This window comes from Oxyura jamaicensis, chromosome 1, assembly GCF_011077185.1.
Source record: "Oxyura jamaicensis isolate SHBP4307 breed ruddy duck chromosome 1, BPBGC_Ojam_1.0, whole genome shotgun sequence".
In the NCBI taxonomy this organism is placed as follows: Eukaryota; Metazoa; Chordata; class Aves; order Anseriformes; family Anatidae; genus Oxyura; species Oxyura jamaicensis.
Genome location: NC_048893.1, coordinates 69,414,710 through 69,427,780, shown reverse-complemented (window position 1 = coordinate 69,427,780; position 13,071 = coordinate 69,414,710). Strand labels below are relative to the sequence as shown.

Below are 13,071 nucleotides of genomic sequence, written 5' to 3'. Positions count from 1 at the left end.
AAAAAAAAAAAAAAAAAAAAAAAAAAAAAAAAAAAAAAAAAGCTTACACTGCAAAATGCAATCCTTATTTCTACTATTTAAAAGACTATAGCTATATAGCTATCCTCCATTTTATTTTAGGAAAAGAAATACATTAAGGTTAATGATTAGTAGATGAGAAAATTTAGAAAAGACTTAAATAATAATTATTCCCATTTCTGCCTGTGAAAGATTTCAGCCAGAGCCCAGCTGCTCAGACACTTGCATGCTTTACAGCTGAGCCCAGTTTCAGAATTGATGGAGGCACTTAATAGCCAGGGAGATGCAGGTTCCCCAGAGCCATATTCAGAAGGTCTAGTCTCCACCTAAGATGCTAAACAGAGTCTGTGGAAATTGGCTGGTTTGCCTGTGGGACTCTAAAGAGCACTTGTACTGGCATAAGTAATGTACCGACTAGGATTATGCTGCCTGTAGCCTGTCAGTCAGAAAACCTGGGCACAGGCACATAGGAGGGAATGATTTCTGTTGTTTAAATATACTTACCTAAATGACTGCTTGCCTTCCCACACCATTTTCTCCCATCTACCTTACAGAAAATAGTTTTTGAACTACCTGATTCAGAAGCAAGGCCGCTAGTGAAAACACAGGATTGTTAAAGATTTTCTCAATCTTGACCTTTAGCAAAGGAGACTTATTAATGTCTCCCAGAAGAGCCAAGGTCTAAGTGTATCAGGCTGAGACAGGCCAAAAGGTTTGGAAAAGAAGAAAAGTATAAAGCTGACAGAGTTAATCAACCCTGATTAGAGAAGAGGAAAAAAAAAAAAAAAAAAAAGAGAAAAAGGAAAATGTGAAAAAGACTCAGTGCCTGTAGCTGAGCTGCTTTTTGAACTTGAGGCTCTCCCAGAAAACTGAATAGGACCACAGTGGGACCACAATGAAATGGAGAGAATGGAGATGGGGTAGTGTACATAAAAGGGGTGGGAGATAGAAAGGAAAACCTGCTTTCATGCTGGTTAGTTCTCTGCGTGTCTGAGGAGTCAAACACAGCAAGAAAACCTCTGCTCCTTCCACTCTAGAGGCGCCAACATCCACAAAACGCAATGGCTGGTTTTTAATATATTGATACTTATTTAATGGGCCACAGCTGTCTTTTAAAGTCTAAATTAAATACACATTGTTGGATCTTAATGTAAAGCATTACAGTGTTCGTGTTGACCAAGGGAGAATACAGATAGCTGTTTTCAGATCAAATCCCAGACCCCAGTGCTAAACTAACCTTTCATTATGGGATGGCGGAAGTTGAGCAGATGGGCAGAAGCACAGGCTCAGACCATATCAGTAGGTATCGTTTTACTGTAACACCATGTCTCAGTTTTAAATGAATTACTTCAGTCGTGCCCAGAGGAAGAAGTTTGCTGCTGCTGGAGGGGAATTTCTAAGGCATCGTTCAGCTGGCAATACACAGAGCTGGCAATACATAGAGCTGGCTCTGTGCATGTGCCTCCGTGTGTGCAGGAATGAGAGAGGAACCAGTCTCCAAGCTTCACCAAAAATGACAACTGCGAACGATTTTCCTGGCCCAACTCATAGACCCAGATTCCTTGGGGAGAAGGGTACTGTTGTTAGACTAAAGTGTTTTCTCTTATGAAAACATATGTGGGAAAGTGTTAAACTGTGCAGCGTGGTATTTTGGTTTCCACATCCCCTGTTGAAATGTTTCTTGCCTGGGAAAAAAAAAAAAAAAAAAAAAAAAAAAAAAAAAAAAAGGAAGAAAAATATCCCCTGGAAATATCTGCGTAATTTACTCCCACATACCTGGTGAGAGATTTACAATTTAACAGCAGTTCCCTCAAACCATCACAACACTGTGCTCTGAATTACACTTGTGTACTCTTACCTGTAAATTATACTGTTAATTAGTTAATGGCTGTAAAGTGCTTTGGAGAAGAAAAGAGCACTCATTAAAAATCATTGTTCTGTACTCTAGTGTACAATGTTCCACTCTTCATTAATCTTCAACCTCTTCCTGAACCTCTCTCCAGCAATTAAGTTTTATACCCTCAAATAGCAAATTATTCTATTGTCTGACTTACTGAGATCAACATCACTGTTCAGAAAGTGTTTCCTGAAATCTTAACTTCAATTATCTTCTAGGCAATTTCAAGCTGGTGTCTCAAGTGAAATTCTCAAATGAAAATCTTTGATCTATATCTTGAAAACGTCAGTCTTGGATAAACCAGAAGCCCAAAAAGGACAAGGGTAACTAATCTAAGGCTTTAGATTTTTCAACAAATTCAAATTCCTGTTGAGAACATGAGGGGTCAGATTTTCAGAAGAGCTCAGCCTGCAGAATGCTGAGGACTTTTCAGAACCTAAAGCTCTTTTATGGGTGCTGAAACTCCTTCCTTTGTACATCTGGCAGCAAGTCCTGGGCCCTTCTGCCACCTGGCCAAGTTAAGATTTATATGCCCTTAAATATCCTGGATGCCTTCACAGACTACAGTATTCAATCTCAAATTAGCAGGAGAGCTGGCTGCTTTCTCCAGTTTTTGCTCTTTCTCCAGAAGGCCTGGCTGGGTCAATGGTGTTCCTTATTGTACTTGGGAAAGGGAGCACATAGCTAAACCTATAAGCAACCAAAAAATCCAAACCTCCCATCTGATGGGCAACCCTGTTTTCCTGTTGGACTCCTACTTGAGAAATAATTCCACTGCTTTTCTCACACTGCCTGTCTAGCCATTCTAACCATCCTCCCGCAAGAAGAGGTCATTATCTTATTGCTCTGACACTGACAAGACCCAAACAGATCTTTGAGGGCCAGGAGGGTGGTTGTGGCACAGCGCTTTTGAAAAACACATCACATTCCCATTATTTTATAGTTTGTTTTCTTTCAGATGCTTTTTTGAAGGGCTCCACTTTCTTTAAGACCAGTTTATGGGCCTGCCAAAGAATTTCTAAACAGCTGCTGGAACTAGGTTTGATCACCTGAGCAATACCAAGGTCTCACACACCTGTTAAAGATGTCTGTCTTCTTTCCTTTCCTTCTGGGATCCTCTTGGCTCCTGTTTTCACTGAAGTTTTTGGTTTTTCTGTCAGTGCTATCTGTGCAAAGTGGCAACTGTTGTCTTCCCTGTCCAGGGGCCAGTACAAGTGCTGCAGAGGTCTCCGAGCCTCTCCCACCATGCAGCTGTAGAAAGCAGGCACCTTGTGGCCCTCCAGCCCTTCCCACTGCAGGAGCCCCTCCACTGGCCTGTCCTGCAGGAAATCGAAGTTCCACTTCTGCTGGGACCCTTGACACTGTTGTGCAGCATGTGCTGGAAGTCCTGCTGCAGCTGCTTGTGGTCTACGGGGCCAAAGAGGTTCCTCCGAGCATATGCTGTCTTCCCTGGCCTCCGCTCCATCTTTTCTCCTCTGTGCTGCTCTCTGGTGAGCATGTACAGCAGCGATTCCATGCCAAGGACACAAAGACCACCAGCCACACTTTGCATTCTCCATTTATAGGTGCTGCATGCTTTTTAGAAGGGAATGTGACAGTAACCTCAGATACTTTTCATCCTGCTACAGGGAACTTTGGAAGAAATTTATCCCAGTCTCCAGCCCAGAGTGAGAATTGCCATCGACTTCTACAGGATGTATGTGTGGCAGCAGCTTTGACAGGGAACAGGTAAGTGTGAAATGCCTTCTTCACCTCTTTTGTGCTTCCTTTATAGCAAGTGGGGGTTTACCCTAAGGGGACAGAGTCACACAAGGAAGTGGAGAACGCTCCTTGAGGCAGTGACTGTTATTTTCTTTTGTTATGCTCTGTTTACATTGCCTAACAGTGGACAGTCTTGTTTTGAGGACTCAGACTGCTGTGAGTTGCTGCAGTAGGAATTGCAGCAAAAGACAGAGAGCACAGAGGTGACACTTAAGACTAGCAAGAGTATTATCATTAAAAGATAATTAAGTTTATTATCTTAAACAAGGGAAAGGGACTGAAAAGGAGGCATTCCAGGATAAAGAAGAGTGATGGAAATCAGAAAAACATAGAACACATGCTTCTACAGCACTTTTACAGCAAAGGTGGTATTACTTTCCTAACTACTCCAACCATTTCTTTCTGCAGCATCAGTCAAGAAGGAAGGTAAAGATGATCAGAGCTATCACTTGCTTCTTGCCTGACATTTTAATTCCCCATCCCTTAAGTAATTGCCTGAGAAATGGTTCCAGTCACAAACACAAACTGGGTCTTGTTTCCTGTAATGACAAATCCCATTCAAGCACCTGTGAAAGTCCACCCACAGGATGGAAAGCCAACATGGTGACAGAAGAGATGCGGTTTGCACCCTCCCCTGGCAGGTAAGGTGGGGACATAGCAAGACAGAGGTGAGAAATTGTTCACTTTGCCAATTTCATAGGCCAGTAAGGGCATAAATATACCAAGCACATTCACCTACTAATTCCTGCTCAGGTCTTTAATTTCTGGAAGAGCTTGAAGATAGATCTTAAAGGTCTTTCAATTCTTTCTCTCTGGATCCACAAAACTCAGCCCCTCTTCCAAGCTGTGATGTGTAGCAGCGGACAGGCTAAAAAGAAACCTCAGAAAGACATTAGCAAACAGCCACATTTTGGATTTGTTGCACTACTGAATTCTGAAGGGATTGAATTCTGAAGAATTTGCCACCAAGCTAAGAGAGGTTAACCAGTGATTTGTCTACAGACCATGAAAATAGTCTAAACTGAAGCAGCAGAGCTCCTACAGAACCACAAGCTTTGGGCTTGGTCTCCAACATCCCAAAGAGTGCTTCAGCCACAGCAGACACAAACCCAGATTTAATTTGTGTAACCACCCCTCCATATTATTTTTGCAGGGTTGTATCTAATCTGAGTGAACTCTGAGCATCCTCTGGCAGTCATGCTCAAGTGCTTACTCTGAGACTGTCACTTTGTGGCTATGGTATCAAGAGCTTGTCAGCAACAGGGCACTGCTGACACATTATCTGGTTCTGCACACAGTCTGCAGCAGAAAACTCGGGCAGCGAGGGGATGTGGCCACCTCCTCCCAGGTGAAAGCTGAGTGTCAGTTTTGCAATTGATAATGCAACCCAGCAGCAGAGCTCCAGAGGCAGAGGGGCTCCAGCATCCATTTGTGAACCTTATTCCTTGCCCTTGGTGGCTCTGAAACTGTGGCCTGCAAAGGCATGGCCCACAGCTGGTGGAAATTAAAGCAGAGACTGCCAGGTCTAGGTTGCCCTTCTGGTGCATGTATTTATTTCCAAGTGTCATGCACAGTCCTCTGGAGGCTGATGGCTCCCAAGTGCAAAGACAGGCACGTGGGAGCTCTGGGATGGGAAGTAGAGAGACCCTACTCAGAGAGGCTCATCTGGGGCTCATCATTAGGGTTAACATGACCACGCTGCCTCTTGGGCTCCAGCCAGCTCCTGTCAGTGGTATCACACCATGCCATGTAGCTACCCCAACCCATTTGGTGTGTGCCACCAGTACTCTGCCCAGTGGGGACACAGCTGACAGCTGCCCACCAGATGCTCCTTGCTCCTACCAGGTCCTAGCACTTTCCCAACAAGCATCTGAGAGCACACCACCAAGGAAAATCCTCTAGGTGGCATCCAGAATCCCAAAACCTCACTCAAAGTTTTCCTGGAGCTGTGTGCAGCCTTGCCCTCAGCCGTGGGGATGCTCAGCGGTGCTGGTTGTCACTGCAGCTAACAACAATCACACTGCTGCTCTGCTACTTTTTCATCTGGTGCCAAGCCCCCAGCAGCTTAATCTAAGCTCATTCAAAGGCAATCTATCAGCCTTAGAGAAGGATAGGCAGTGCTTTGAAAGAAACATACACTAGGAACTGTATTAGGAATTGTCCTTTTGTAATAAGTGAATACGGAAGAAAGAATGTATTTATCAAACATTTGTGGCCTTCACTACTTTTTAAAAAAATTAATAGCACATATGAATGAACCAGAAGAGAATCTGCCTTGCTCTGTTCCTGATTACAGGAACATGGGAAGAGCTGCTCCAGTGCAGAATACGAACCCAGTACCTTGTCTTTAAGGCTGTCTAATTCCAGGTGTTTCAAAATAAGATAAAAAGCCTGCAGAGAGGATAATTATAGACTAACCTTTCCCTATGGAAAGTTTCCTCCTAATGCTCTTAATTATGTCATGAATCATAAATGCTTATAACTCTTCTAAACTTACATCATACGTATATATGGACTGTTGTCGTTTCCATTACTCATAGTCACATCCAGGATGAAATGCTGGCTTGGCTGAAGTAAGTGCAAGTTTACTGCCTCAGAGCTGGGATGCTTTTTTGCAGAGCTCTTTCCCGGTCTCATTTCCAAAGCTGCACTGTCACTGCTCCCACGCACTGGTCTGAGCTGTGGAGGTGTGTTAAACACCTGTAAAACTAGACAGAAATACTTCTGAAGTGCCGAAACATTACTGCTAGGGCCTACTCTTTCTTAATCCATGGTTTCTAAGAACAAGCTGCAAGCCCCATCCTGCCAGCCTTACAGCTACCTGTACAAGCATTCCTACCAGTGCCAAGACACAGGACAAAAAGCTGAAGGACGGAGCTCTGCGTTACCAGTGGCCATGCCTATTTTTTCTCCTGATCTGGGCTAGCTTGAATGAGCTGGAAAAGAAATACAAACTTCCCCACTTGCTTCTTGAGTTAAAATTTTAAAGCATCAGTGGAACTGAGGGTTGTAGTTATGAATTTCCCATGCATGCCCGATTTTAAATAAATAAATAAGAGATGACGCTATCAGAATGGATGCTGTGGATTTTTTGCCTTTGTTCTTTCAGTGAAAGCCTAGTCCCTACATGATTTGGACACCAAGCGAGAATTGCTAGCCATAAATGCTGTTTTCCATCACAAGTGCTTGTGTCCCTCCTCTCACCCATTTTTCAAACCCATGCTGGGAAAGGGCAGCCCTTCCCTGGGGGCGCAGGGGCAGCCCCCTTGCTCCTCTTGTGGCCACAACAAGGTGCCTTCCTTTGCCCTGAACACCACCTACCCCATTCCCCCCCCCCCCTCCACATGGCAGAGTTCACTTACACGCATGCCCATGGCCCTGCAGCATGAGGCCCCATGGCTGCCCGCAGTCAGCCCTGGCCTGCCTGTCTGCAGGGTGCTGAGCTGCTGTGGGGTGCTGAGGGGTCGGGGGAGCAGAGACTGCTCACCTGCACAGCATGGAAGGGTTCCTGGTGTCCAGAGGGAACCTCCTGTCTGCCAGTTTGGGCCCACTGCCTCTTGTCCCCTGGCACTGGTACTGCTGAAATTAGCCTGGCTCTGTGCTCCCAGCCCTCGATCACCTGTGTCACCCTGTGCCCTTGGAATGGCGCTTGCAGGCTGGAGCCCTTGTGCCAGCTCCCACAACCCTGCCGTGGTTGCCTCAGGTGTGAGGTAGTTTTGCTAAAGCAGCATGGACCAGGCTGGCTCAGCATGAGGGTGCTGGGAAAGGCCAGTCTGTGGCACACCTCTTTATATATCATCACCATCAACAGTATATTTTCCTGAGCTTTGGCAATACTTAGCATTTCTACAGAAGTAAAGTGTTTTCATGTTTGAATTTCCCAGTTGCTCCCAGAAGACGTGTGAGGCAGACTGAACAAGCCCTTTGAGGGGAGGTAGGCCTGTATTCCTTACTCTGTTTTCCAGGTTCTGATACACAGGGAGAAGTGGGAGGCATTTCTTAGCATTAGGGGGACTCTATCTTTGGTGTTTGTTTCTGAATTTGAAAGGTCTGCTTGTTTTTATGCCTCTGTATTTCTATATTGATGTTTGAGAGCTGGGAAAGAGGTAAGGACTGGAGAGGAGCTATGGTTTTCTGTAGTTTATTTACAAACCGGGCAGAAAAACAGCATTGACAATCAGAAAGATGAGGGGGAAGCATCCCCCAGGACAGATGCCAGGACAACTTTGAGCTGTTTCCATCAGAGCATCCCACAGGTCTAACCAGCCTCCGCACCAGCCTCTGCACCAGCCTCCCGTAGCACCCTTAGGAATCCTGACCTGCTGCCACACATGCCCTTTCTGCACACCCCAGCCCACCAGCCATGAGTCCAGTATGGGGAATGGCTGTGCGGGGACTCTGGAGTGGGAAGGTGACCATTGGGTACCAACTCATGGCTGAAACCACACATTTCAGCCTCCACACCCATGGGCTTTTTAAAAAAGCCTCATGTTTTAAGCAAATTTTTCTTGAGATTGTTCCTTTGTCAGATCACAAGCTATGAAACGGTATGTTTCAGTGGCAACATTTATTTTTATTGTAGTCTAGGTAGAATAATTTCCTTCTGAAGTAATAGAGCCATTTATTTTAGGGTTGTGTTTGTTTTACAGCAAACTGAACTCTTTGGAGACTTTTTTTTTTTTTTTTTTTTTTTTTTTTTCCCCATGGACATCTAATTGGGCGGGGGAAGCTCAGATTAATAATACAATTTGTGGTGTAACAGCATGTAATCACATGCCTTATCTTAGGCACATGGATATATTTATGCCAAATGCTGTGAATCATCCTTTTAGCTGTTTCAAATAATGACCTGAGGTTTCATAAGATTATAGAGGCAATTCATATTTAAGCATCATCTCATCCTCAAGGTTCTGCTTTTGGTTTGCAGCATTCTCCTTGCAGCAGAGATTGCTTTCCAAAGGATTATTCTCCAAGTTAATGGCTGGAGCACCAGCATAGTACATCTTTACAAAAATATTTTTTCTCATATCTGGTTGTATAGAGTTTTGGAGCTTCCTGATTTGGTGCACGACAATAAGACTTAATTTTTTTTTAAAAATAAAGTTTTTGCATTCCTGAACAATATGTGACATCTAGAACCAAAAACTGAGGAAAAATGAACAATGAAGAAAAGAATCATTAATGCAAGGCAAATGTGACAAATGTGAAGAGTGACATTTACATTATTATATCAGTTTTGGTCTCTGTGCAATGCTAAGAACTTGTATTTTCTGTAACTTGTACCCTTTATGAAGTGCGAGTGAACCAAAAGACAAGTTGCTGTATGAGGCCAGAATTCTCTAATAGTGTGTGCCTTGAAAAATGTTACTGAGTAAGTTCCTATCTTCAATTAATTTTATAAGTGGAAAGATAAATGGAGAATGAAGAATCAGTGCTCCATTATCTGTTCACCTGTTCACTAGAGATTAATTTTCAGATAGGTTTAGGAATATATACTATAACATAAAACCAGACATAAACACAGGAAAAATTAAGGACTGGACAATCACCCACACTCCATTTATCCTCTTACACTGCATTTAAAATACCATCACAGAAACTAGACCCTGTGTGATTTTGAGGGCATAGGAAAACTCCAGATTTTTTTCTCCCCACTTTTTTCCCCAAAGCAGGTTTTCCATTAGTTTTCATGTCTGCAATGCTCCTTGCTTATTGAAATAACGCTAATTTTACTCTCTTAATCCTCTTAAGAAAAAACATAGCTGGGAGGCTCTGCTTTGGAAGGGAGGAGGAGAGAGCCCTCTCTGCAGGGAGAAAAAAAGATGATGGTGACTGTGGGTGTTGGTGGTGAAAAGAAGCAGTGGTACGGGTGGCTTCAACCTGGAAGGCAGTGACTCCTCAGTAGGTCAGGACTCCCACGCTGCAGTTCTTGGTGCACAGAGCTGCACTGGTGGGACAACTGTGTGCTTTGTCTGGATTCAGGATTGCACAGTGGAGGATGAGGAGGGCAGGGAGAGCAGGAGAAATAGAGAACGTATGGACTTCCTATAGATAAGTGTAGTATCACTTAGCTGGTAGCTCTGTCAGTCCTCCATCCTGCCAGTGTAGCACAGGCAGCTCAGGCGAGTGGTGGTACTTGTGCCCGTTGCCCCGTTGGCGGACGGGAGCTGGAGAAGCACTGGGGTGGTCCATCTGCAAGAAGCTAGGGGCAATCCACTACCATGCTACTGACCATCCTGGGCAGGTTTGCTAGGCACAGGCAGAATGTGGTAAAGCAGAATCTGTCTGGAAGATGTCAACCCCAACTGATGTCTCCATCCCTCCCTTGCTTCTCTGCTGATGGGGTTTGATGGGGGTAGGGAGGGGTGCTAAAAGTGACAGAGAAGGGCTGGGGGAAGTTGTCACTACTGTCACTGTTGAAGACAGGGAAAAACCTCTGAGCTTTACCATAGGATTGTCTGAGGGCTCCTCAGAGAAGGTAACGTTCCCAATACCACACCTGGAATCTTCTTCTTGCATCCCTCCAGGGGTTACTGCACTTGCTGCTTCCCTAAAGTGCCTGTACACCAAATCGCAGAGCATGGGAAATAAACAGGATGAGCTCTAGATCTGTGTTCGGTCACAGGGCCATGATCTTGTTGTGATCACGGAGATGTGGTGGGACAGCTCACATGACTGGAACGCTGTCACGGAGGGCTATGTCCATTTTAGGAAAGACAGGCTGGGGAAGCAAGGGGGTGTGGTTGCCCTTTATGTGAGGGAGTAATTAGAGTGTACCCAGCTCCACCTAGGGGAGGGTGAAGGACAAGTGGAGAGCTTGTGGGCTGGTTTGGGGGACACTGTTGTGGGGGTGTACTACAGGTCACCAGATCAGGAGGAGGAGGTCTATGAGGCCTTCTACAAGCAGCTGGTAGTAGCTTCACAGTAGCTTCATGGGTCCTCATGGGGGACTTCAATTACCCAGACATCTGCTGGGTAAGCAACTTGGCCAGGCACGCGCAGTCCAAACGGTTCCTACAATGTGTTGAGGACAATTTTCTGATGCAGGTGGTAGAGGAGCTGATGAGGCGTGGGGTGCTCCTGGACCTTGTTCTTAGCAAAAGGGATGGCCTTGTCAGGGATGTGAAGGTTGGGGGCAGCTTGGGATGCAGCGACCACGAGATGGTGGAGTTCTAGATGGAACTTGATGGAAGAAGTAAGGCTAAAAGCAGGATTGCTACCCTGGACTTTTGAAGAGCCAACTTCGACCTCTTCTGGGAACTGCCTGGGAGTATCTCATGGGCTAGGTTGCTTGAAGGCAAGGGTGCTTGTGAGAGCTGGGATACATTTAAGCAGCACTTCTTCCAAGGTCAGGATCGGTGCATCCCAAAGAGTAGGAAATCAGGGAAGGGGGGCAGGCAACCTGTGTGGATGAGCAAGAAGCTCATTGATAAGATCAAAAGGAAGAGGAAGGTCTATGAAATGTGAAAAAGGACCTGTCCTCTTGTGAGGAGCATAGAGGTGTTGTCAGGGCCTGCAGGGACATGATGAGGAAGGCTAAAGCCCACCTAGAGATGAGACTTGCAAAAGAGATAAAAGATAAGAAGGGTTTTTTCAAGTATGTAAACAGCAAAAGGAAAACTAGGGATAATGTGGGTCCCTTGCTGAACAAGGGGGGTGTCCTGGTCATGGGAGATGCTGAGAAGGCAGAGATACTGAATGCTTTCTTTGCTTCAGCCTTTGCTTCAAGGACTCCCCTCCAGGACTCCTCGTCCCTGGCAAGAGGACAAAGGGTCTGGGAAATGGAGAGCTCCCCCTGCCCGGGTTGACGAGAGAGTGGTTCAGGAGCGTCTGAGTGGGCTCAATGCACACATCCATGGGTCCTGCCGGGATGCATCCGTGTGTGCTAAGGGAGCTGGCAGAGGTGATCACTGAACCGCTCTCTATCATCTTTGAAAGGTCCTGGAGAACAGGAGAGGTGCCTGAAGACTGGACGATAGCCAATGTCACTCTGGTCTTCAAGACGGGCAAGAAGGAGGATCTGGGAAACTACAGGCCAGTCAGTCTCAGCTCTGTCCCTGGAAAGGTGTTGGAGCAGCTTGTTCTGGATGCCATCTCCAAGCAACTGGAAGAGAAGAAGGTTATGAGGAGTAGTCAGCATGGATTCACCAAGGGGAACTCATGCTCAACCAACCTCGTTGCCTTCTATGATGGCATCACCAGCTGGGTAGATGGGGGGAGAACAGTAGATATCATCCACCTTGACTTTAGCAAGGCTTTTGATACTGTCTTCCATGACATCCTGCTAGCAAGCTGAGAAAGTGTAGGATAGATGAGTGGACAGTAAGGTGGGTTGAGAATTGTCTGACTGGCCGTGCTCAGAGTGGTGATCAATGGCAGAGTCCAGCTGGAGACCTGTGACTAGCCTTGTTCCCCAGGGGTCGGTGCTGGGTCTGGTCTTGTTCAACATCTTCATCGATGACCTTGACAAGGTAATAGTGTCCACCCTCAGCAGGTATGCCGATGACACAAAGCTGGGAGGAGTGGCTGACACACCATAAGGCTGTGCTGCCATTCAGCGAGACCTGGACCAGCTGGACAGATGGGCAGGAAGAAACCAGATGCGGTTTAATAAGAGCAAGCAGAGTCCTGCACCTGGGAAGGAACAACCGGAAGTATCAGTACAGGCTGGGGGATGACTTGCTGGAGAGGAGCTCTGAGGAGAAGGACCTGGGGGTCCTGGTGGACGACAGGTTGGCCATGAGCCAGCAGTGTGTCCTGGTGGCCAAGAGGGCCAATGGGATCCTGGCGTGCATTAAAAGGAGTGTGGCCAGCTGGTCAAGGCAGGTCCTCTCCCTCTACTCTGCCCTGATCAGGCCTCACCTGGAGTACTGTGTCCAGTTCTGGGCTCCCCGGTACAAAAAAGACGGGGATCTCCTGGAAAGAGTGCAGCGGAGGGCCACAAAGATGATATGGGGCCTGGAGCATCTTCCCTATGAAGAAAGGCTGAGAGACCTGGGTCTGTTCAGCCTGGAGAAGAAAAGACTGAGAGGGGATCTCATCAATGTGTATAAATACCTGAGGTGTGGGAGACAGAAGGATGTAGCCAACCTCTTCTCAGTGGTTTGTGAGGATAGGACAAGGGACAATGGCTGCAAGATAGAACACAGGAAGTTCCGCACCGACATGCAAAAGAACTTCTTCACAGTGAGGGTGATGGAGCACTGGAACAGGCTGCCTAGGGAGGTTGTGGAGTCTCCTTCTCTGGAGATATTCAAGGCCTGTCTGGATGCCTACCTGGGCAGCCTGCTCTGAGGAACCTGCCTTGGCAGGGGGGTTGGACCCGATGATCTTTCAAGGTCCCTTCCAACCCTTACAGTTCTGTGATTCTGTGATCCCTCCCTTGCTTCTCTGCT

General features: G+C 46.2%; 1 protein-coding gene across 1 annotated transcript in view; it reads right to left on the bottom strand.

Moving 5' to 3' along the window:
• Positions 1-3,423, bottom strand: part of LOC118160932 (cyclin-dependent kinase inhibitor 1-like) — a 5,617-nt gene extending 2,194 nt beyond the window's left edge. Inside the window, 2 exon segments of the mRNA XM_035316029.1 lie at positions 2,991-3,269; positions 3,272-3,423. Coding sequence (XP_035171920.1) covers positions 2,991-3,269; positions 3,272-3,413 — 421 coding nt within the window. The 5' untranslated portion in view covers positions 3,414-3,423.
• Between the last annotated feature and the right edge of the window lie 9,648 nt (positions 3,424-13,071).